The sequence below is a fragment of the Egretta garzetta genome, unplaced genomic scaffold (assembly GCF_000687185.1).
Source record: "Egretta garzetta isolate BGI_Z169 unplaced genomic scaffold, ASM68718v1 scaffold450, whole genome shotgun sequence".
Taxonomy (NCBI): Eukaryota; Metazoa; Chordata; class Aves; order Pelecaniformes; family Ardeidae; genus Egretta; species Egretta garzetta.
The window spans coordinates 21,243-45,947 of NW_009258303.1; the positions used below are offsets into that span (position 1 = coordinate 21,243).

At 39.2% G+C, this 24,705-nt stretch overlaps 1 protein-coding gene across 1 annotated transcript in view; it reads left to right on the forward strand.

Moving 5' to 3' along the window:
- The window catches only part of LOC104126260 (sodium leak channel non-selective protein), a gene marked incomplete at its 5' end in the record, with an annotated part of 155,188 nt that overhangs the window by 14,556 nt on the left and 115,927 nt on the right, over nt 1-24,705 (forward strand). Inside the window, one exon of the mRNA XM_035894172.1 lies at nt 23,872-24,003. Coding sequence (XP_035750065.1) covers nt 23,872-24,003 — 132 coding nt within the window. The remainder of the gene's footprint in view (nt 1-23,871; nt 24,004-24,705) is intronic.

The window sequence follows — 24,705 nt, forward strand, 5'->3', positions numbered from 1 at the left end:
GGCCTTTCACACTTCCTTTTCCAGAACAGATCGATCATGCCCACTTCATACAGGGCTTGGCCCTTTATCTCTCTGGGCCCCTGTGGCATCCCTGTGTCCTTCAGGCACAATTATTTTTCTGTGGTTTTTTTGAGTTCTGAGTATCCAACATAAGGCAAGGGTTGTGTTGCAGCTCACCAGAACAATAGTTGTATGGTCTGATGCTGAAATCATGCATTGCATGCTCTCAGGTTTGATACCAGGGCAAGTGAGGTTATTCAAGGGTGTAAAGACTTCTGTGATGTTAGAAGATTGTACAGAACAGAGGGCACCATGCTTAGATGTTTTTTTTAAGGAGAACTAACTGAAGAGGTCCAAACCAGAGCCATGCAGCCAGCTAGCAATTAAGCAGACTGGCTGTGGCCATCAGTTTTTGTAGTTGCTTCTTGGCTTTCATTCCTTTAACAGAGTAAAAGTACCAGATGGTACCAGAGAATGAGTTTTCCTCAGGTGAAAAGTTTTAACAAATTCTTTTGTAATGCGGGGGCAAAAAGGATACAGTACAATACTTAGACACAGAAAACAAACATGCCTGTTGTTAATGCGAAGTATTTTAAAGGAGTGAGTGGAGAGGACAGAAAACCAGGATAGGGTAGAACAGGGTGTACATTATATGATACAAGTATGACTAAGACTAATGGGATAAAATCAAGAAATAATTTATGGCCAACAATGAATATTGTAGATTCTGTGGAAGAGTTTGTGCGGTAGCAGGGAAATGCCCTCCAATGGCTGCAGCTCAGTGCAGAACTGTTATATGGGCTTCCTTTTCTCGGGACAGTTGGCAAAACATTAGCATATTCATTCCTAGCACACGATAACCAGTTGTTCCTGTAGGCAGGAATGGGCATTTAACTTATGTTAGATATTTAAAATTAATTATCCAACTGAGACACAAGACACAGAAGGTTATACTTAGTGGAGAGAAGCAGGCATCTTCAGCAGACACCTTGCTAGTTGTGACATAGATTTTTTTTTTTTTTTTTAATATTTTTGTAGGCCTAGGCCCACAACATGCTATTGCATATTTAAATTGCAGTGTTTCAGGATTTTTCATAGTTGCTTTCCACAATCAGTCATTTTCATTTAATCTTCACCTCACCCTTTGAATAGTAGCTTGAGACATCATACTTTAAGTGCTATACTTTATATTGCCACCTGGTGTATATAATCTATGTGGTGACATTCTGTTAATTGCACAGGACCCAGAGTGTGTATAAATCATTTCCTTCTCTCAGTCATAAACTTTTCAGAAAAGTTTCACTGAGGAAAGCAGGTATATACACTAGTGGGCTTTATTTCAGAAGGTGTTTTACTACAGATGCTGCTAATATGTCAAAGTTGGCAGTACATGTGCTGTGCTCCTTTCTTTATTTCTGGCCTCTACTTCCCTCTGTAGGATCCTAGGTACTCGGAGGATGAACTGGAATGCTAATTAGTAAAATCTGACTGTACACCCAGTTCCCTCCCTCATGCTTCCTTTATCTGCATACAGTTTTGCCATCCAGTCCGTTATTCTGTTGGCTCAGAACTATCATCTTGGATATCTTCTAAGCTTTCTTTGGTATCTTCTAAGCCATTTCTCTTTTGCGGAGAAACTGCCTCCTGCTGACTATTCATGGTTATTTGGAAGAGAAGTCTTATTATTTTTACCCTCAGTCACCTCATTTCATCCCCTGCCCAAAGTAAAATTTCCCAGTATTGCATAGCTTAGAAGCCACCACCAGTAGATCCATTCACAGATCCTTAATTTCTTCTTTCTTTCTTTCTTTCTTCTCTAGCCAAGGTTCGGCAACCTTTGGCTATGCTAGCTGTCCTTAGCCAAGGCTTATAAACCTTCACTGTTCAGACCTACTCTCCCTCATCCATTTAGTTGCTGCCACCCAGTCAGAACCATAAACATGCTTCTTCACTCATATGCATACACATATACGTACCTTTATGCATATCAGTTACTGAAACAGGGCAAAACCAAAGCAAACAACTATAAGAGCCCTCTGAGCAAGTTTGTTATGGGGGAGTGATCCCATGCTCTGAAAGGCAATCATCTGAACCGTTTCTTCTGTTGAATGCTTTGTGGATCCAGAACAGCTCAGGTACTGCTCTTTTATACATAGTTTAAATGTTTTCCTGTTAAAGCAAACAGTGGTTTATGCATTGCTAGGTATCAGATATACTTTAGCCATACCTACCTACCATATCAGTGTTTTGACGAGATCAGGGCACAGCCGTTTGGTTGGTGTTGTTCCATCACACCCTCGCAGTAATCATTCTACTAAGAACACTCAAAGAAAAGCTTATTTGAAAGGCAAGATTTTGGTGACCATATATTCTGCAAATCAACAATTCTGCAAACCAACCTGTTTTTTCATATTTGTACATTACCTCTTTTAAGCAAAGTTCCCATTTTTCTGTACATGGCACACTTCCTTTAAAGTGATTTTGTTGAATACAAGTTCAAAATACCAGTAGCACTGAATTTAAAGTTAAAAAAAAAAAAAAAAAAAAAAAAGAGAGAAAAATGTGCTATGGCAATAGTAAGGCATAACTGTAAAGCACAATCACCTAGAACTCAGCACTCAGCTACACCTTTGAAAAGTATGGCAAGACATGGCAGGCAACATACTGGAAATTCACACTTTCACCCTAAAGTCAGATACCTTTAAAATGAGGAACACAGGAACATGGCTGGGAAAAATTTCAGACAGCTTGGTAGGTATCACAAAGTTTTCAGCAGAGGTAGACATCAAATATAGTTCTCCAAGGAAGTATTTGGCTGCCTTATCTATGAAGGCATCCTTCTCCCTATGCCATTCTCTGCCTTACTCACGCCACATGTTGCAGGATATTTCATCTACTGATGTGCATCCTGCAGTCCCCTGAAGTTCGCTGAAAAGTTCAGGACTTTGGTGACCATGTCATTAAAGGCTGTATTATAGCATGTACAGGCCAAACACAGATGACCTTAATTCCAGCATTTTGTAACTCATAGCTTTGCAGATTAATAACATTCTGTTGTTACCAGATTTACTTTGAACAGGAAGCAATTTTCAACTAAGAAGCTATTAAGCATATAGGTCCTTATTTTGTTTCCTGAATACCAGTAGTTTAAAAAGTCCAGTTTAGCAAGCATAGGCATGTATATGAATCTCATTAAAGTAACTGAAATGTGTAAAGATCCTCTTATTGATGCCATTGGCATTGTTTGTGGAAAGGTAAGGTTGCAGGTATGGATGGGAGTCTGGTTTACACTGCGTCTTGTAGTGGGGTGGCATTTGTTTTATTTGTGTGCTCCTGGTCAGAAGGATTCCCGTTGGAAAAGGGAGCACTGTTCCTTTTTCAAGGATGCTACTAAGCGTGCTTCGCATGGAGATGGTCACAAAGGATGTGGGTGAAGTCAGGCAAGGTGTAGCTGTGTTACAGCATTAGGATCTTACAGCTTACACCCAGAGACTTCGAGGTGGCAGCGAGTAGGCATCCTTCAAGAGGTGATAGGAGTAACTTCCTAGGGGGTAGAGCAGACTGAGCAGAGTTTATGGCAGCTGATAACGCCATTGAGTTAACTCAAACCAAACCTGGAGCAATAATCTGCCTGCAAGGATACTTGGGCAAAGAAAGAGCTGTGTATGAGGCAGAAATGCCAACTCTGGTTTGCCAGTCTTTCAGTTGACTGTTCTGAGGGAGGTTGTTCTTCACTGATTACACTGCAAAAGAGGATGAGTCGCTGCTCTTGGATTGGGTTTCTGAAAGAAAATTGGTGGGGGATTCTCAGTGTTATGTAGAGCTTAGTAGAGCCAAGCGCTGATGCGTAAAGACCTTCTTCTACCTATCCCTCAGAGAAGAGGTGAGGAAGAAAGGGCATGTGAAAACATGGGGGTTTTTCACCCTCTGTTCCTCCGGGTTTTCTCTCTTTCTATTTGGGGGAAGTACAGAAGGGAAACAGTAGAACTCTGGCACCATCAAGCTCAGCAAGCGTTTTGCCACTGGCTGTGCTGGAGAAGGATTTAATCCCTAATGTTGTGAATATACAACATTGGTTTTACAGTCATTAAAAATGTCAGACTGAAACAAATCTAAATGCCAAACAGTCTTGAAGCAAATAAAAATACCATAAATCCGTGAGGCAAAAGGGACATGCTCTTGGTTAGTGTTCCTCCTTAAAAACATGAAGATTTAGGGGTGAATGGGAGAAGCTAGCTGTTTATTTCTCCCAACTATAAATATAATGAAAAAAGGGAGTTCCTTAAATTTACTCTAGCTGTAAGAAATTTACTTTACTGCTTATGTTTTACATTGAACATATTTCTAGAATACTGCGTAGTTCTCGGAATTAAGGATGTACTGTGCTTCAGCAATTCCAAGAACTGTTTTGTACCTATTTCATTCCTTCAGTGGAACTTAGATGTCTAAATCCACTTGACTGCTTTGAAAATCTTTATCTCTAACAATACTCTTCCATGTGTGAGTGTGCTCTGTTTTCATAAACCAGTAAGGAGCATCTATTGAGACAGGTAGGTGTTTGTACAAGACACATAGTGAACGCTACAAACTTACTCATTTTTGTGGATTGTAATTATGCCGATGTATTGAACTAAAAACATTAATAGCTGGCATTATCATTTAAATGAAAGGACAGTAATACCAGTGGGGACATATGAACCGGTGTAGTTACTTTTGCGGATCATGTGGAAAATTGTTTGTAGTAATGCTGGCACTGAAGTTCCTTTTTCACATAAAACCCCCACATTGTACATCAATGTACAATTTATGCTGTACGCACCATTTCAGTTCAGCATTAATCATGAATATATAACCAGTAAGGTTAATCCTACAGATTGTTTAAAAGAAAAATAAGATATGGTATGCAAAGGGTGAATGATTTAATGCAGCTGTGGCTTAGAAGGGCATGTATGGCAGTGATGGGTGCAGTTTTCATTTAAATGTTTTTTACTCTGTTCACTGGTGGGATAGCAACATTAACTAGAAATTAATTTAAAAATTAGTTAAAAGCCTTAGGGGTGGGACTGAGGGCAAGAATAGATATTTATGCGTCAATGTGGTTAGACATAGACATAGAAGGAATGGAATTTATTTGGCTGACTTAGGAGTCTGGCAATTAAATGTGCTCATAGGAGCTGATCACCTTAGGCACTTCATAATCAGAAGAGAGAGACATTGACAGGAGGTGATTCATATAATTTTAAGACAGTCATTGATGATAGCTCAAAGCCTAGGTCATTTAAACGTTCAAGATTCGAGTTGAATTCACAATACAAATACTGAATCACATATTGTGGTAATGCATTTTCAGTAGGCTCTACTCTTCAAGTAGATACAAAACCCCATCATAATAATGAGAAGGATGTGGGGAGGACATTCTAGTTTACAGAAACACCAAATTTCATCTGCTAAAAATGAAACTCTAGTTAGCCAAAATTGGACATACAGGTCTAGAGTTTCTACTTCATTGATGTTTAGAATAGCATATTAATTCAGTATACTGCAGTATGTCAATTACAGTGGTTCCCTTTAAAGAGTTTGTACAGAATAAAAGTACACTGGGAGTGTATATCTCATGATGTCTTACAAATAGTTCTTCAGGTTTGGATGTATTTCAGTGGCCATAATTAAAGAGATGGTTTTCAGTAAAGACAAATAAATTTTGTAATACTTGATATAATTAAAATAATATAAACCTAATGCTTATAAAATAGCTGGAATTTCTTTATTTTCCTGTTTTTCAAGGATGACTGTATAAACGGAAATATTACTTCATTATGTATATTAATGTGACCATTTTTAAAAGTGCTGTAGACCTTCCTTGGAAAAATAAAATCAGCTGAATGATTTTCAAATGAGAAAACATAAATTTGCAGAACTTTCATCAATATTGTCAGACTTATGTTATTAGGTTTTTTTATCATTTAATTACAGCATTCTTCTTCCCTCAAGTCTTATGAGATACCTTATAATTCCATTGAGAATTATGAAATAAGAATTATATATTACAAATATAGGACAACAGCATTTTCGTATCAAAGGATTTTCCTTTGTTGTTCAAAAAAATGTTTGATGCTCATATTTTTAAAGAAATCCTTTGAAGTTAACTTCAATAGAAACTCTTACCATACAGACCAGAAGAGATTTAGTTTACTAATTAGCTGCTTCATTTTGATTTAGTATATATCAAAATCAATTCACAATTATAGATTTTTTATTAATTAAAGTTTTAAGAACAGCTGTGTATGTGCTGATGGCAAACTTTTAACCTGCCTTTTTCTTTTATTTAATTTGCTTTCTTTTCAATTCCCAAGTTGATTTGATGGTCTACGTTTTTAGGCAAACACTGCGCTCAGCAGTTGAAGAGCAGGAACTAGAAGTGAGGATCACATAAATTCTTATCCTAGAATGAGTTTCACAGCCCATGAATGGCAATTCCCCTATCCTTGCTACCCATGGTTCTGTCGGCTACTCCTACAAGCTCACTATGGTACTTTGTTCTCCTTTGTGCCTCTTCTGCTTTTCTGTCTTTCCCCTGCTGTGAAGATAAGATTTCTTAATTCCCACCCCTTGTGCTTTCACATCAGGTACTTATTTCTAAAGTGAAAATTCATAAAGGACATACGGGAAATGTTTTTTAGAGGATGGGTTATAGGGAGAAGAGCATCGTAAGAGTTCAGGAATTTGTGGGAGGGGGAAGTTATGTATTTTCTTTCCTCTCTTATTTAATCAACTTCTTTCTAACCGTGCCTCTTCCCAGTATTGAGGGAATGCCCCCAAATTTATCATTTTCATCCAAAATCACACATTGCCTTGTGTGTCTTTACTGCTTTCCCCATACCATTTATTTTGCTGTAATCCCATTCATCTCTAGTAGCATTCAGGGAAGCAGCTCTTAATTAGGTGGTGTTAAAACTGTCAGTGTTGCAAATCCACTCTACCAGCAGCTAATCTGCTCTTCTAGTTTGCTGGATATAGATGAGCAGAAGCTGACACAGCTCCAGCAAGTTGTGATGATGAAAGGAGTCCAAAAAATGCAACTGAACCCCCCTACACGCAATCTCCCTGCCTTTGAAAGAAGGCTCATTAGTATCTCCATTTGGTGCATCTGTTGATTTGCCTTTTGAAGGACCTGCTAGGGTTTATGCCCTAAGTATGCCATAGCTATGAAGACTACGCGTTATGCTTATCTCTTTTTATATGGCACCTACGTTTTTAACTTTTCTTAATCCTATTTGGAAAAACAGTCAAAAGGATGGAAATGGTGTGCAAGTTTCTAAAAGATTCTTTGTGGGCTTTGGTTTTTTTCTGGAGGGGGCTGGTGGAATGATTTTCAAAGAGGACTGAAATTTGGATTAATGATGCATATGTTAGGCTTGAGACAATCTCTCCGTATTAGGTGTCCTGCTTTAAGTAAACTTCTTAAAATAACATCTTACAAAGTAAAGCTGGTCATGTTGAACTATGAACTTGCTGAAAATAACCATTACAAGCCACCTTTGTGGTTATGAAACTGAAGAGCTATTGTGTTGCTTATTCAATTACCCAACTGAGTTTGAGTTTAACTAAATTTGGAAAGGTGAGCTTCAAAATAACCAGAAGACTGCAGCTTCCTGTATCCTATGACTCCAGCCTTTCCAAGAGATTTACACAACAGGATTCCTGTGTAGTCCAGTCCAAATCCAACCTTAATTTCACAACCTTTTTAGGAAGTGGGGAACAAATTTTTTATGCTATGACCTGTGAGAGGGAAGTGATTAAAAACATACAAATCTTTGACATTAGAGTCAACTTACTTCCATTCTGAAATGCTGCTGTATTTCTTCCAGGCCACGTTAGTTTGAGTTGTCCTTCCATATCCCTTTGTTTAGACAGATCTACACCGATGTTTCTACCTTGGTGAAGGGAAGAGGGATATCACAGCTTGAATGCAGTAATAGTCTAGCTGGTGAAGTTGGAGAACAAATGCTTTGTAAAAAAAAAAAAAAAAAAGTAAGTACGTAGGCAATCACTGCCCCTTGCCCTCCAAATTAATAGCAATCAAAATCTCTGATTAGCTATGCTATTCATATGCAATTTTCTCAAAACCTTACCACAATCTGGTCCAATATGATGAATGTACCTACTCCACCGGTAATTTCTCTTGACCTTTCCTTTATTAAACAGCAATACAAATTTTAGAAATTGAGAAATCGCCCTGATTTCATTAATAGCCATTCATTCCGTGCTCTAGTTAGCTACCTGTGACTCTACAGAAACATGCTTGCTGTTTTAGTTACTTAGACTAAGGTATGGAAGAAACCATGCCAGGAATTTCTTGCAAGCAGAGCTTTTTCACAATGTTGTATAAAACCTATTGACAAAAGAAAAAATATCAAATGCCAAATCATTAAGACTATCTCCTATGAGAAAAGTAAAAACTAAGTGATTGCCTTAGAAAAAACAAGGCACTATGGTTGGACTTGATGATTTTAAGTCTTTTCCAACTAAATGATCCTATGATTCTGTGATCCCCCTGCTCAAGGCAATAGAGCCTGTACGTTGTCAGCAGTTTCCAGTGCTATTTCAGTTAGGAGGAAGTACTCCAATGATCCTCTTCTGTGTGTTTTGTTTGAAGGAAAGCTGCTTTACTAGAAAGTAGGTTTTGTGTCTAAGTGCAAAAAGTCTTTTTTTCCTTCTAATTATTCATCTGATCACTTCTTTAATGGGTCATTTGATTTATTTCAAAGTAATCTCTGCTTTTATATGTAAATTACAATTTTTAGAACGTCGTAATTAAATTATGTAAGGAAAATGCAAGGAAAATCTGTTCTAATCAAAAGGTGGAAATTCCATTAAAATTTTTGATATTTACTTATATAGCCAAGTAACTCATTTTAGAAAAACTTTTTTTTTCTAAAAATAAGGTTTGCTGTAGTGTACCACTATGGCCATGTTCCTTATGTTTTCCATCACACATACCTGACTAGCTATTTCTGAATGGTCTAAGCTTTTTAGTATGAAGAGAAATTTTTGTTGCCTCATTCAGGCACACAGAGTGTAAAAGTGGTAAACACCAGAAGCAAAAGTATTTTAAGGCAGGTAGCTATTGCCAGTCAGAACTGTATTGTACGCTGTGTTCCCAAGACTGGTACGGTACATATTGTAACCAAGAAAATGAATGTACTCTGTTAGGCAAGGCGTTGCAATCAGAAACCAATAATCGATACAAATGGCTGGTCTGACCCAGGAGAAGGTGTTCATTAATTCTGGGTAGAGTTGTTTTAATTGCCTAAAGCACACATTTGACAGTTATTACTTCAGAAGGGAAGTTATCAAAGAACTGAAGTATTCTACTACTTCTAATGCTGATCAAGTGCTTTGTTAAGTTTTAAACAGCTCAACAATACAAGAGCTGTGAAAAAGCACTGAAATTCAGCTAAGCCTTCTAAAGAATTTCAAAGCACACATGCTATAATAATTATTGTACTAAGATAAAAAGCTGCAGTAAGAACTAAGAGAAGGTAAGGAGCCCTAGTTGAGTATAAAACTTTTCCACGAAGGAGGTTTTTTCTCACTGTCTTTGGCTGGGAAATACAGTAATACTAAAAAGAAAACCCACTAAAAAAAAAAAAATGTTTCCTTCCTTGAGGAACTGCTTTCTTAGAATCTCATTTTCCAAGTTTTCATGCCATTTGGAAATACTGACAGCAAAATGTCCAAAGAGAGAAATGAATGCTTCCATGTGTATATTTTGGTGTTAGAAAAGAAATTATTTAGAGGGATGTTTGGTTGGGTTTTTTTTCTGTTTCCATGTCAGACAACCCTTGAAGTGTTTGGATTTCATTTTTGGTTTTTTCACCATCACTTCTTCAAAATGAAGAAAATTGTTCCCCCTCTTTTAATTTTTTTTTGTTGTTCTTTTTTTCTGTTAAAATATGTGGCCTTGTTAGTGCTTTCTCAGTATGTAAGAAGCAAGAACTAGTTGGGGATTCAGAATGGTGCTTCATCCTTGTACAAGAGGTTGCTGGCAAATACAGACTCAATTTCTGTTTATCCTGAATTGTTCTGTGAGTTGTTTTCACATGAGCTTAAAGGAACTAGAAGATATGCCCTAAAGTCTTCCTAGCAGCAGAATTTCTGTTTCCAGCCCTCCAACTCATTCTGAGTAGTCAGCTCTCTTCTGCCCTCTGTCACTTTAAACTATCAGCAAAACACCCACGCAAGTCACTCGTGGTACCACTGTGGTGAGGAGGGGTGGGTTAAAGCACATGGGTACAGCACTGAGCTTGGGTTCCCCCTGAAGAGCCATTTCTGCTGCAGTCTGTGCAGCATTAGACAGACAGAACTTTGCTATGAGCATCTTGCTCATTGGAGTTGACACAGCAACACAGTCATGCTGAGACTGAATCCAGGCTAAATATCTGAGAAGGTGATTTAAACTGTGAGAGGGCACAAAGGGAAGGGCAGGCAGTGTATTTAACAATTTCAAGGAGGCATTCCAGGTGAGGTTGTCAAAGGCGTATAATTCAAGGAACCAGTGAAGGCATATAATTCAATGAACCGGTGTTAATGGAAAATTGTTGGAAGTGAGGCTCCTAGAGTTGTAAAAGTTATGGAAATTTTGAAGGCATGGAAAAAAATTAGAGTGCAGGTAGGTTCCAAATTCTGTCTCTCCTCTCTCACCTTCTCTGCAATTTGGGGAAAAGTTGAAGGACATGTAAAAATCAATTACTTGTCAAAATTATATTTAATGTTTTTCTGAAGGAGAGAGCAGTATATTATTTACCACAGCTCATACATGGTACAGCTTTTGAATAATAGCAAACAGACTTAGTATTAGAGATGGAGCTGTTCTGCTACACAGTCAGCATGACATTATTATGTTTTTTTTCCTTTTGTGGTTAACATATTTTCAAAATAAAAATATACAAACATAGGAAATGCCAATGTTGTTGACATACATAAAATAGAAGATTACATCTAGAGGATTTGGAAACAATACATAAATACAATGTTATAATGCAGATACTGAAGCCACTTGAGTTTTTGGAGAAAAACATAGAAAATGTAAATTAATAACATCAAATTCATCCATTATAATGTGACTGACAGAGTACAGCATCACAAATCAGCCATAAATTTGGCCTACCCTATAAGTGTGTACATATATTCAACAAGGCCAAGTGCTGGGTCCTGCACTTGGGTCACAACAACCCCATGCAATGCTACAGGCTTGGGGAAGAGAGGCTGGAAAGCTCTCTGGCAGAAGAGGGGGATGTTGCTCGACAGCCAACTAAACATGAAGCAGCAGCGTGCCCAGGTGGCCAAGAAGGCCAACAGCATCCTGGCTTGTATCAGGAATAGTGTGGCCAGCAGAAGCAGAGAAGTGATCGTGCCCCTGTACACAGCACTGGTGAGGACGCACCTCAGATACTGTGTTCAGTTTTGGGCCCCTCACTAACAAGAAGGACATTGAGGTGCTGGAGCATGTCCTGAGAAGGGCAAGAAAGCTGGTGAGGGGTCTGGAGCACAAGTCATACGAGGAGCAGCTGAGGGAACTGGGGTTGTTTAGCCTGGAGAAGAGGAGGCTGAGGGGAGACCTGATCGCCCTCTACAGCCACCTGACAGGAAGCTGTAGTGAGGTGGGGGTCGGCTTCTTCTCCCAGGTAACAGGCGATAGGACAAGGGGAAATGGCCTCAAGTTGCACCGGGGGAGGTTTAGATTGGACGTAAAGAAAAATTTCTTCACTGGAAGGATTATCAAGCATTGGAACGGGCTGCCCAGTGAAGTGGTTGAGTCCCTAGCCCTGGATGGGACTCTGAGAAACCTGGTCTAGTTGAAAGATGTCCCTGCCTATGGCAGGGTGGTTGGACTAGCTGATTGCTTTCCAATCCAAACCATTCTATGATTCTATGATTCTGTAGGGTTTTATATATTTAGGTAAGTATGTGGTGTATAATATGACTGGGTAGAAGTATTAAACTGGGTCTATACCACTTCCTGTACCTGAGGTTAAATGCATTTATCACTTTGCTTTGAAACTAGTCCAGATGCCTGGGTTGCTGCTAAGAAATCAGTGATAATTTGCAAATTGAGAATATTTTTTATTGTGAAAAGAACTTACAGACTCTCATTTTGAAAGTATTATGGTGCGAGGGAGTATACTAATGCACATAGGACAGGTAGGTGATTAATTATACCTTAGTAAAGTACAGGGTCCACTTCAATCCTACAGCTTAGGTGAAGTCACTAGATATAAACCAAAAATTAATCTGGCCTATTTCATTTCAGGTTTTATACAATAATTATTTTGTCACATAGTATTTTCTGAATTGAACTGTGTTGCAGTGTTTAGGAAAAAGAGTTAAATCTGTATTCATATTGTTTGGGTTCTATTTTACATTTCATATTATGTAGCTTTAAGAAAATTACTGCTGAGGTGATGATATACTTACTAACAGTTCTAAAATCTGAGAGGAAGGTAACAATCTCTATGTATTATTGTTATCACGAACAATTTATGTAGTATTTTTAGGTTTCTTTTATGTTGCAGCTGCTGCTCTCCATTTCTCTAAGTCAGATTGCAGTCACTGAAAGGCTGCTTACTTCCTCTCTGTCTTTTTGCAAAGAAAATGACATATCTGTGCTAGCTGATTTATAAACGGGTGAGGAGGAGGTTCATTTAGTTTCAAAGAAGCCATTATTGCATGGATTTTTAGGGCAGAGGAGTCACCATTTCTCCTTTTGACTGTTTGCTTAGAAGTTTGTGGGAGGAGAAAAGTGACTACTGTTAGTAAGAGGCGTACAGGAGTGTACCCATACTGCTGCTTTATCCTGTTATTGCAGGGTATGAATTATCAGCTAGTCTGAAGGAGGCATATGCAACACTTACTCTTTATCCCTGTAGCAGAAACAGGAGTTTGGCTATCGAATCTGGGATGTAAGGAAAAAAAGTATCTAATTCTGACAGAAACTTTTGCCATTAAAGTTTGGTTACTTGGAAAACTCGTATTTTACAGTTTTTCATTTCTCTTCAGTAAGCCTTCTATCATTATTTCCATCCATTTACGTCTTAAGTGTGTATTTTCTCATTCTTCCCATATTACTGACTTTGCTTCATTCCTTTGACCAACATTCAGTTTGCCTTTTTTAAGTATTTTTTTTTATTATTTTTAAATCAAAATTTGCTACGCAAAAAGGCAGGAGAGTCTGGTACAATATGACAGGTTTGTCAATTGCTTGTATTTTCAAATATTACAGAGACATTTAGACTATTGGAAGATAGTCCTTGGCAACTCCTGATTTTTGTGTGATTTTAGCTTATAAATAATCTGAAAATTACATTTACTTTAAAAAACAATATTGCGATAGCACAAAAAGCAGGACCCTGCATACATATCGGAGCACATATTTGCATGTCCTGAAATGTTGCCATTATTCAGTAATAGTCCCATTTCCAGCTTATTTTGAGGCTGTGTAGTAGGAGGCCTTGTAAAAACACGTAGTTTGAAACAGTGCCGACCTTGACTTTTATGTACTAATCAGATGAGGTAGAAAGTGGAAACAGAAGCACAGTAAAGTGAAATGCATAGAATATTTTTCAAACCAGGATAGGTTACTGTCTATGCTGCTCCTTCTGCCAGGCCGGTGTCACCTCTGCTTCAGCCAGATAACATTTATTGAAAGGTTTCCAATTGCTTATTCTAAAACTTGCAAGGGTTAGATGTCATTTGTTTCTTGGGGAGTGTTGTGCTTCCTTGAATATCACCATACCTTCTGTATTATCTCCTGCAACTGGTAACAAAGGTTCACTATGCTAAGGTGATCTTAAAGCAACTAGAGTTTCCAAGGAGAATTTTCACTGGACTATGGATCTTAAAGAGTCTTTACAATCATCTCCACAACATTACTACCCTGAGAAGTTCCTCTGCAATTATAAAGAATGTTAAAGCAAGTCTCTGTAGCCTAAACTGGTGAAGAATCACCCTATTGTCATTGCACTGGGACAGGCAGCCTGTATTGGAAAGCTGAGACTGCCCCCCTGCCATCACCAAAGTTAACAACATCTGAGCTGAGACTACTGAATTACTTTCTTTGCAGTGTCTAAAAGCTACCCCTTTTCGGTGTCTTCAGTTAAAAACTCTCCCTTCACTTTGTTTCCTCAGTGAAGCTGCATTACCTGAATTCGTCTAGCATCTGGAAGTTCCTCTCAAATACAGTAGATGGTATCTCAGATTTACAATGGTTTTTTTAATGTCCCGCACTGATGCATAACTGCATCAATGTAAGATATTAAAAAGCCTGTTCCCTTAAAATTTGTGGTTAATGCTTAATAATTTTCAGAAATGTTCAGATTGCAGAGCATGAGAATAATTTGCTAAATTCTCCTTATAAGCATATCTTTGTCAGGCAGTCATAAAGTAAGTTGAAAGCAAAATGGTTTATAGAAAATTAGTTACACAGCTTGTAAAATGCTCTACAATGTTCTGCAAACAAAAGGGAAAATTTCCTGCAATTTCACAATTTTGTACTTGCTCAGATGGCCATTAACCAACAAGATGAAAATCAAATTTATCCTATTCATGCTATGAATTATCTATGATTAGCAGTGTATAGAATGTGATTTTCTAAAGCTCCTTTCATAGTCAAGGTATCTTCAAGCACTTGGTAAAAAAAGGCGGGGGGGATAAAATAAACATCACAAGTATACTAATCCTGTAAGAGAGAAAAAAACTTGCCCTTTTCTTTCAGCCAAGATTGAATCTGTGCTCAGTGGCTCTTAGAAATCATGCTGCATAGAATCCTAACGGTCAAGTTTTTTTCTTTGCTATTTCTCATCTTGTTTCAGGACCAGTACCTTATAATAATTTCTGAGGAATGTGATGTCTCCTGCTTTCAATATCAAATCTATATCAGCTAGCACCTTGAGTGACTGTTTCCCGTGTTACTTTCTTAGTGGTATGAATTCTATGCATACAACTTAAACTGGCCCTGTTGTATAAAATCTATGATCCCTCTATATGTATTTAGAAGTTATGTGGTCCAAGCTCTGAAGAAATTGCAAAAAAAAAAAAAAATCATAATACATTTTCATTTTTTATTTGACTTACTGTTTTCTGTGCTGCTGTAATGAACTTGAGTCATGCTTTGTTCACTCTTCTGAACAAGGGTCCTGTATTCTGTGATACTCATATGACCCCAGCTAATGGGGTTTTACGAAATCATCAGGTACCATAAGACTTGCAGGGGAGTTACAGAACGTAGCACCACCACAAGTCATGGTGCTGCTGTGCACTGGAATAAGCTGGGAGTCATATTTGTCTTCATGCCACTGCAGTGGCATGATCTAGGCTGCAACAGGCCCATAAGTAAAAAAGACTGGAGTAGCACAAATGTAACCTTTTCAGTTGTGATGACCCTTTTAAAATATCACCCAACTCTTTTGTGCACATCTAAACAACTTCAGCAAATCAATCTATCCTAGCTACCAGAGAGGGTGGTCACCCAGTAGGCATGTGGAGTAGAAATAACCTACAACATCGTTATAGCGATAGGTACAAAATTAACCACAATAATCATGTAGCCAATATAAGGTCTTTCAACAGCTGTAGCTGGAAGCTTGGCTGGAGTCTTTTAGAATCATAGAATCATAGAATCATAGAATGTTTAGGGTTGGAAGGGACCACTAGTGGTCATCTAGTCCAACCCCCCTGCAGTGAGCAGGGACACTGCTAACTAGATCAGGTTGCTCAGAGCCCCATCCAACCTGGCCTTGAATGTTCCCAGGGATGGGGCCTCCACTACCTCTCTGGGCAACCTGTTCCAGTGTTTTACCACCCTCATTGTAAAAAATTTCTTCCTTACCTCTAGCCTGAACCTACCCTGTTCTAGTTTAGACCAATCTAGCTTCCTTGGACTGCCCAGGGAAGTGGTCGAGTCCTCATCCCTGGAGGTATTTAAAAGAAGGATAGATGAGGTGCTTAGGGACATGGTTTAGTGGTGGAATGGCAGGGTTAGGCTAAAGGTTGGACTCTATGATCTCAAAGGTCTTTTCCAACCAAAGTGATTCTATGATTCTATGATTCCTTGGGCAAATAGCAAAAGCTAATGAAGATGAAAAGGGAGTAAGCAGCTTGCCTGAGGCATCCTGTTAAACCACAGAGGAGGAGATGCTGTTTTATGAAGGGTTAAAGTATAATTAAAATATAAAGAGATACAGGTACAACTGTATGTTCCCTACAGTTGTGTGTTGATGAAGACACAATTCAGGAGTATCAAAATTGGGAAAAAAGCTGCTTACCCATATAGTGATTATCAAAGTCTTTTAGTTAAATGATGTTTACACTGTTCATTAATTGGTTTGGTACTTTTGAGAGCTACCCTGCCAGTTTGACAATTACGCACTCTAAGCTTTTCACACACTAAACGGCCAAAATAAGTAGAGCTTTTCTGCATATCAAATCCTCACCATGTCTTGCTCAGTACTAATAAGCTTGAGGGCTTTGTCAGTAATTTTTTATTCTTCAAGCCAATTTGTCCTCATTGTTTTTTTCTTTGACCATCACCAAGAGTGTTAAGTATTGTCAAATGCAGTCTGAATTTCTGTAGGTCTGAACTAAAACCATTGAGCCCTTTGAAGACATCTCTTTCAAGGCTTCACATGGTAATATTGAACATCGCCAGCCTGGCCAGTTTTGAGCTCGTAGTATCAGGGTAGCATGGCCCATGCGTTCTTTTATTATCAAGTCAGTCAGACCCTAGGAGTTCGCAATGCTTACCTGCTTGCTTAGTAAGGAAGATCTACTATAACTTGAAACAAAAATGCCATGTAAAGGATGGTGGTACAAGGAATGATCCGATGTACATATCAAGCCCCAAAAAGGGGTTTAACATTAGGAAAATGTAGTTCCATCTTCAGTTATTCTAGTTTGTTTAGTGACCGCTTTTCTGAGCCAGGGTCTGTGTGGCTCTGGCTGCGTAAGGTGGCAGCTGCTGTGGATTTTCTCCATGGCAGTGAGCTGGCAAAGGCCAATTTATGTCACTCATCGTCCCTCTGGCATGCAGGAAGGTGGAAGGAATATTAGAGCATTAGAGCAATGTACCCAATTCTGATACTCCTGGAGTGACCGAAGACTGCTTTAGGCTATGCATGGTAAAGCTTCATAAGACTAAGTGACCCAGGTAGGTTTCTCCTGTCAGCAATTCCAGTGTCGTTGCTTACTTGAGCTTTGGGGTGAATCCAGGATATTACGTGTAATTCTTCCTTTAGCTGTAAAAAGCACATTCCTAATGTTAAATAAATGAGTAGTATTTTAGAAGTCTTTTCTGCTTTCATGAAATTCCCATCTAGGCAGAAAGCAAATCCTCAACTCCTTTGTGCTTTTCCAAACACTGAAAGAATTGGGATCGTTAATTGTTTGTCATGTTTTGGTTTTCCTGGCCATTGCATCTTTAATGCACTGTGCCATCCACATTCTTCACAGCGACCTGGGCACTGAGAGTCATCATCTGGCATGAAGCCAGATACCAGCATTAGAAGTGATTCATAGTAAACGTAAGAAATTCTTCACTCTTGTAGTTGATTGATGGCAGCAAGGGGGCATTTCACTTGAGACTGCTTCAACACAGCTAATCTAAAGTCCAATTTAATATTAGACACAATTTTACCATCATGCAACTGGCTGACGGCAACATCAGAACATTTCTTTCATCTTATTCCCACACAGTTTAAGAAACACACATCCAAGGGCTGAAAAAGGTCGGTAAATTAAACGAGAACAAAAACTGGCGTTATGTCCCTTCTTTCAAGTTTGCACAGAGAATTTCCCATGGTTGTGTACTCTGAAAAGGGCTGTAATACAAATGGCACGCTGCTGCTCCAGTGATCCAAAAGGATTTTTAAGACTTGAGCAAGCGCTGTGGGCAAAATTCAGCTTTTTCTTAGACCTCGTTCCAAATACAGAAATGTGTAAAGAGACAGTGAACTCTTATGGTCAAGCATTACAGCAGAGGTGGGGTCAAACCATTTCAAGGGTACAAATCCAAGTTAAAATTCTGTGATGCAGAAAGAACAAACTAAGACTGATTAAAGTAGAGGAAAGTTGGGCACAGTAGGTGTGTGGGCTAGAGCACTGTGATTGATCTCCTAAGGTTATTCCAGTCTGTCTCTGAGAGGCCAACAGGAAAGCTGCTTATCAGGCATAGTGTTCAGGACAAGTGAGCAGCTGTAGAAAAAGTTAAGAAACACAGATGCCAATCTGGCCCCCATGAGCAGGCCAGTCCTGGGATTTAAAATGAATTTCTTTTTTGTGTCTCCTCAGCACAGTGCATTCTCTGTGAGTGTGTATTTGCTCAGATACCTCCACCTTGCTGGCCCCGTGGGCCGTCTGTCTTTCTGCCAGCAACTAGCTGCTTTTCACATTGCCTGCCACAGCCATCTCCTAATTTGCTGCCTCAGCCAGCTGTTCTTGCCTTCACATAGCCTGTGCCTAGCTTGTAGCCTGTCTGGAGCTCCTTCCTTCTTATCTTAGTGCTGAACTGTGTTAAGCCAACATAATACTCTCTATGACCTGAATTGTCGCCTTTCAGCTCAGTTGAGGTGGGAAGGCAACCTTTAGGAATCGGCAAGAAGCTTTATTGAATTTTACTGAATCATACTGCTATTAAGATATTATTTATGTTATTGTAATTTATTTTCCAGCATTAAATATACCACTGGAAAACCTTTTTATGAGTGTCCGAAGGTATAGACTGTATGAGAAAGTATGCATGTGTATACATGTATGCAAAGGCAGTTTATGCATTTTTATTCTTCCTGTATTACCATTTTGCTTCCTTGTTGTTGTTTTTTTGTGAAGGAAGAGAAAAGTGCATTTTACAGCCTCACTTACCATTTTCTTTTAGCAAGTCCTTTCACAGAGGCAGAATACTTCATTACTATGAAGGAAATTTTGACACTATTAAAAATACAGTGTAAAATATGCAGAGAGACTAACTATCTGTTTAGAACTTGTGTGAAATAGAAATGGATACGATGCTACCTGTTTTGAATCGCACCAGTGACAAAAATGCATGATCGATGCCAGTAGCCCTGTCTTTAATTATTGTATTCTTATAGCTTGTCTTGTGGATTAAAAATAAAAGCAAGACCTCATTTAGCTACTCTGTTTTGGTGACTTCATTGCACTTTAGGCATTGTTATTTGTGGAGGAATTGCTAGCAGAGCAAGGACACGTTAATGTAGAAATGATAACTTAGCAGGATCCCAGAAAGTATCGAAAACAGCTAGTTTAGGAGCTAATCAGGGACAAGGACGAACTGTCCTTGTTGACAAGAATAAGTCATGAAACAGGGACCTGCAATCACAAAAGTATGCAGAGAATCCACGAAAACAGGGTATCCAGACGGAGCTTGACCGTTGCGCTATTAACCAATAAGGAGCTTAGCTTTTGCAATATGTATGAGCTAATTAAGACTGTTATAAGTTGTGTAATCACATGATAATAAACGAAGTTTGCTGATCACTCATATTGAGCGACTGCTTCTTCCCTCCGTTTCGGCGAATGGCACGACAAATTGGCGCCCGAACAGGGACCTCGGCGACCCGATAGCGGAGTCCGAGAGCCACGGTCGACGGAGAAGTTGGAGCGGTCCTGTAAGCAGCGCAGGAGGCGGAAGGGATTTTTTCCCCGCGCCCGGGAGCACCTACAGAGGCTGTCCCGCCTGCCACGCGCCGCCGAAGTCTGCAAAGGCTGCAACAGCGCGCTGACTAGGGTATGAACAGACAAGCGGCGTATAATTTGCTCAAATACTTCTTAGAGAAGCGGAGCATTAAGGGTATAGACCAGTGACAAAAATGCATGATCGATGCCAGTAGCCCTGTCTTTAATTATTGTATTCTTATAGCTTGTCTTGTGGATTAAAAATAAAAGCAAGACCTCATTTAGCTACTCTGTTTTGGTGACTTCATTGCACTTTAGGCATTGTTATTAGCCCTGGCTTGTTCCGTAAATTTCTGACTGTCAGGCTTTATCTCTGAAGCCTCCCTTTCTGGATTGGAATATACAACCATTTTATGCCACTAGGATCAAAAGGAAGCCAGCTTGCATGCGGAGGGTTGATCTGTCTTCTGTCTCCAGTGCTATCAGTGATTCGCATAAGAAGTCCAGATGTTAAGAGACAAGAGGCAGTCCTAGTAGCTGAATGCTTGTAAATATGTGCTTGGTCTCCACTCAGCTTCAATTTAAGCAAACTACCTTAAAACGCCAGTGGAATTCAACAGGGGATGAATTCTCCTGTAGGCAGGTACAAGTCTTTGCTAAAGGCAAGCTGCTAGTCCTTTGCTAGACAAGTGCTAGTCCTTGCAGCCTCCCATACATACCATATTGTGTTCTAATTTGATCACAAAAAAAACCCAGTAGTATGAGGAGTAGCTTGGTCAAGACCCTGAGTACCAGGCAGGGTTAAACATAAAATGTAAATGTGGACAACTCTTTATCAGTGTAACAACCTAGCTCACTAAAGACAACTATTTTGCAACTGTGTGTATGAATCTTCTAGCACATTAATACATCTTTACAAATGTAAAAAATGTGTGTTACTTAATTTTTGCATTCTTCTATATCTTCACATTCACAGGCCTTAGTTCTCCTGGGGCAATTTAACCACTCTGATATCTGCTATAAGGGTGGCAAAGCAGGAAACAGTCCAGATTTCTGGATTGCAGTGATGGTAACATTCTTAACACATGTGAGCTGATGAGGGCAGGTATTCTGGCTGGACCTCATACTTACAAGCGAGGAGGAGCTGGCCAGGTTTTGAGATTCAGGGACAGTCTTGGTTGCAATAACCATGAGATTGTGGAGTTCAGGATCATGCAAGGAGGGAACAAAGCCAAAAGACAGGATCACAACTCCGGTGTTCAGGAGAGCAGATTTTTCATGTTCGGGTATCTGCTTGGAAGAATCCCATGAGGTACAGTCCTAGAGATAAGAGGGTCCAGAAGAACTGGTTGATTTTCAAGGATCTCCTCCTCCAAGCTCAAAAATGGTCCCCTTCCAAGTGCAGGAAATCAATCAAATGTGGCAGGAGGCCCACATGGATGAACAAGTAGCTCTGGACAAAACTCAAAAATAAAAAGGAAGCATACAAGAGCTGGAATCAGGGCCAGGTGTCCCAGGAGGAATAGAAAGATTCTGTCTGAGAGTGGAGGGATAGGGTTAGGAAAGCCAACGGCCACATGGAGTTGAATCTGCCAAGGGGCATGGATGGCAACAAGGACTTCTACAGATAGAAGAGCAGTGAAAGTAAGACTAGGAAAAATGTGAGCCTGCTATTGAATGGATTAGGGGACCTGGTGACATGGAAATGGTCGAGGTACTTAATGCCTTTTTCACCTCCATCTTGATCAGTAAGACTGACCTTCAGGAATCCCAAGCCCCTGAGACTCATGAGAAACTTCAGAGCCATGATGACTTCCTCTTGCTGGAAGAGGATGGGGTTAAGAAACATTTAAATAAACTGAGCATACAGATGTCTATGGAATCTGATGGGATGCACCCATGACTGCTGAGGGAGCTGGCCAATGTTATTGCAAGGCCATTTGTGATTCATCAATACCCTCTTTAATGATCTGGATGATGGCACAGAGTGTACCTTCAACAGTTTGCATATAATAGAAAACTGGGAGAAATGGCTGATACACCAGACAGTTGTGCTGCCATTCAGAGGGAGCTTGGTAGGCTAGGGAACTGACCACAGAGGAACTCGTGATGTTCAACAAAGGGAAAAGCAAAGTCCTCCTACACTGAAGAAGGAGTAGCTGCATGCACCAGTGCATGGCTTGGCACCAACCAGCTGCAGTTTAGGAGAAAAGGCCTGGGGGTCCAGGTGGACAACAAGCTGAACATGAGCCAGTCATGTGCTCTTGAGGCAAAGAAGGCCAACAACTCTCTGGGCAGAATTAGGAAGAGCATTGCCAGCAGACTGGGGGAGGTGATCCCCCTCTACTCAGGCCTGGTAAGGCCATCTGGAGTGTTGTATCCAGTTTTGGGCTCCTCAGTACAGGAAAGATGTGGACATACTGGTCTGAGTCTAGCAGAGGGCCACAGAAGCTGATAAAGGGGCTGGAGCATCATTCATATGAGGAAAGACTGAGAAAGCTGCAACTGTTTAGCCTGGAGAAAATAAAGCTCGGGAGGAGATCTTATCCATATGGAAAAATACCTGATGGGAGGAAATAAAGAACATGGAGCCAGGCTCTTCTCAATAGTGCCCCATGGTAGGATAAGAAGCAATGGGCACAAACTGAAACAAGGAGAAATTTCACTTAAACATGAGAAAAAACTTTTTCACTGTAAAAACACAGGATGAGGTTTCCCAGGCAGGTTGTAGAGTTTCCATCCTTGGAGGTACTCAAAACCTAACTGGATGTGATCCTGGGCAACCTTCTCTAGGTGACTACTTTGAGCAGAGAGGTTGAACTAGATGATCTCAGGAGGCCCCTCCTAATCTCAGAGATTCTGTGATCTTATTTTCTTCTGTCTCCGACTGGCACATTATCTAGTGGAGTCTTTATCTGTCGAGATACTCAAACCCTGACTGGACACAGTCCTGGAATACCTGCTGTAGTTGACTCTGCTTGAGCAGGCAGGACTAGACTAGATAATATCAAGAGGTCCTTTCCAATCTAAATAATTATGTGATTCTGTGAATATAAACCAGTACAGGCACACGGAGTCTTTAGGATGAAGTTAAGAGACAGACTTCTGTATTTTTAGTTTCATTTTTTTCTGAAATTTTGTCAGGCACTTTTACATATAAACTCAGGAGCAAATAAAAATGGCCTTTTCCAATGTGAACGTAACTTAAATTTACACACAAACACAAGGAACCATAATGGTGCAGAACTTACGTTGTGTTTGGAAATAAGCACTAAAGACATAAACTGTATTGCTTGTGAAAGATTGTAAAAAATATAGGTATTAGTGACCATTTATTCAAAGACAGTTTAATGTAAAATAACACTACACTCTGACTGTTTGACTCAAGCTTCTACTGGAACAGCTGTGGCTGGCCCAGTAAGGGTACTGGTTAAGTTTTCAGGGTATATCATAAGTCCATGCTCTGTAGTGGGGGCCTAGAATTTAGTTCTTTGAACTTCTGGCATACCTCTTATCACTACTGTTTTGGTAGCTTATGGATGTAAACTCCTGTTCAGTGCTGCGTGCCTCCATTCCTCTTTTCTCCTGTGGGATTGTAGCAGTGGTGACACAGAGCACAAACTGCACAGATACGTGAATTTTCTGTGAAGTACTTCACAGTGTATTGGCTGAGATGTGCATATCTATTATATGTAGGTATGTTTTATACTTTTAAGTGATAGTTTGACATCAGATGAATCCTATATTACTTGTCTTTCTCGAGCAAAAGTAATGCACAAGATATAATTGATGCTACTTGTTCCTGAACAATAAGTCATTAAGATCTGCATGAATAAATCCTAATGAAGGAGTACTAACCAAGGGCAACTGAGTAGTTAAAAGTACAGTTAATGCTTTAAAGCCATACTAAAGCAATGGATATCATATTAAATGATAAACCTTCAGTATAAGTAGTCAACTGGCAAATAAAAAACTGAAAAGTAAACAAAAAAAACCCCAAGTTGCAGATATAAACCAGTTGAGGCAATATATTAGAATACCTTTTAAAGAGTAATACATTACAATCATGTAAAGAAGCTTTATAAAAACATATTATTATAGCTGATTATGTTTTGACAGTGTAATAGAACTTTATAATGCATGTGGTTTAACTCATTTTGATGATAAAATTTTCTTTTTCTTTTGCAGAAAATGATGAGGTCATCCGTGTTTCATATGTTCATACTAAGCATGGTGGCTGTAGATGTGATTGTTGCTGCTAGTAACTACTACAAAGGAGAAAATTTTAAGAGACAATATGATGAATTTTACCTAGCTGAGGTGAGTATGCTGAAATGACTATCTGGATATTTTTCAAGATAAGCTAAAGCAGAAAATGTGAATGTCAAACACATTTTAGTATGTAATTTTTTTTATTCCCTTAAGCATTCCAAGAATTCTTTGCTAACTTGTTCAAGTTCCTATGTCTGACAATGGCTGACAGCCCTATCTTACAACCTTTTGAAAGGTAATTTCCTCAAACAAAATGTCAGTGGTAATGAGCTAAGGCTTAAGTATAACATCTGCAGGCAATGCATGGCTGCTGAGTTGCTATCTTTCTCTAGCAGGAGTGTAACATCCAGAAGAATTTAACTTTAAAAAAATGACAAAACACTGTCTTTAAAGGATATACTACTTCTTTCTAAATCATCTTTATTCGGCATATGTTTAGCTGCAAGAAGGTTTTTAAGCATAACCAAAATAGTGTTGCAAATAACCTGGCTTCAGTAGCCTCAAGAGCACACTGCAAAAAAAACATTTATTCAGTCATGAATGTGGTGAAGGAGGAGGCTGTGCTCCTGAACCAGTGAAGTGGAAGTAAAAAGTTTCTTTATAAGTGACATTCTGGCAGGGAGCCTGCTTGAGTCATTAGCTGGTCAAGGATTTTACTGTAGAGCATGCACTAGAAATCCTAGAACCTTGCCTACATGTCTTTTTAGTACTATTTAATTCAATTTAAAAAAAAAAAAAAAAAAAAAAAAA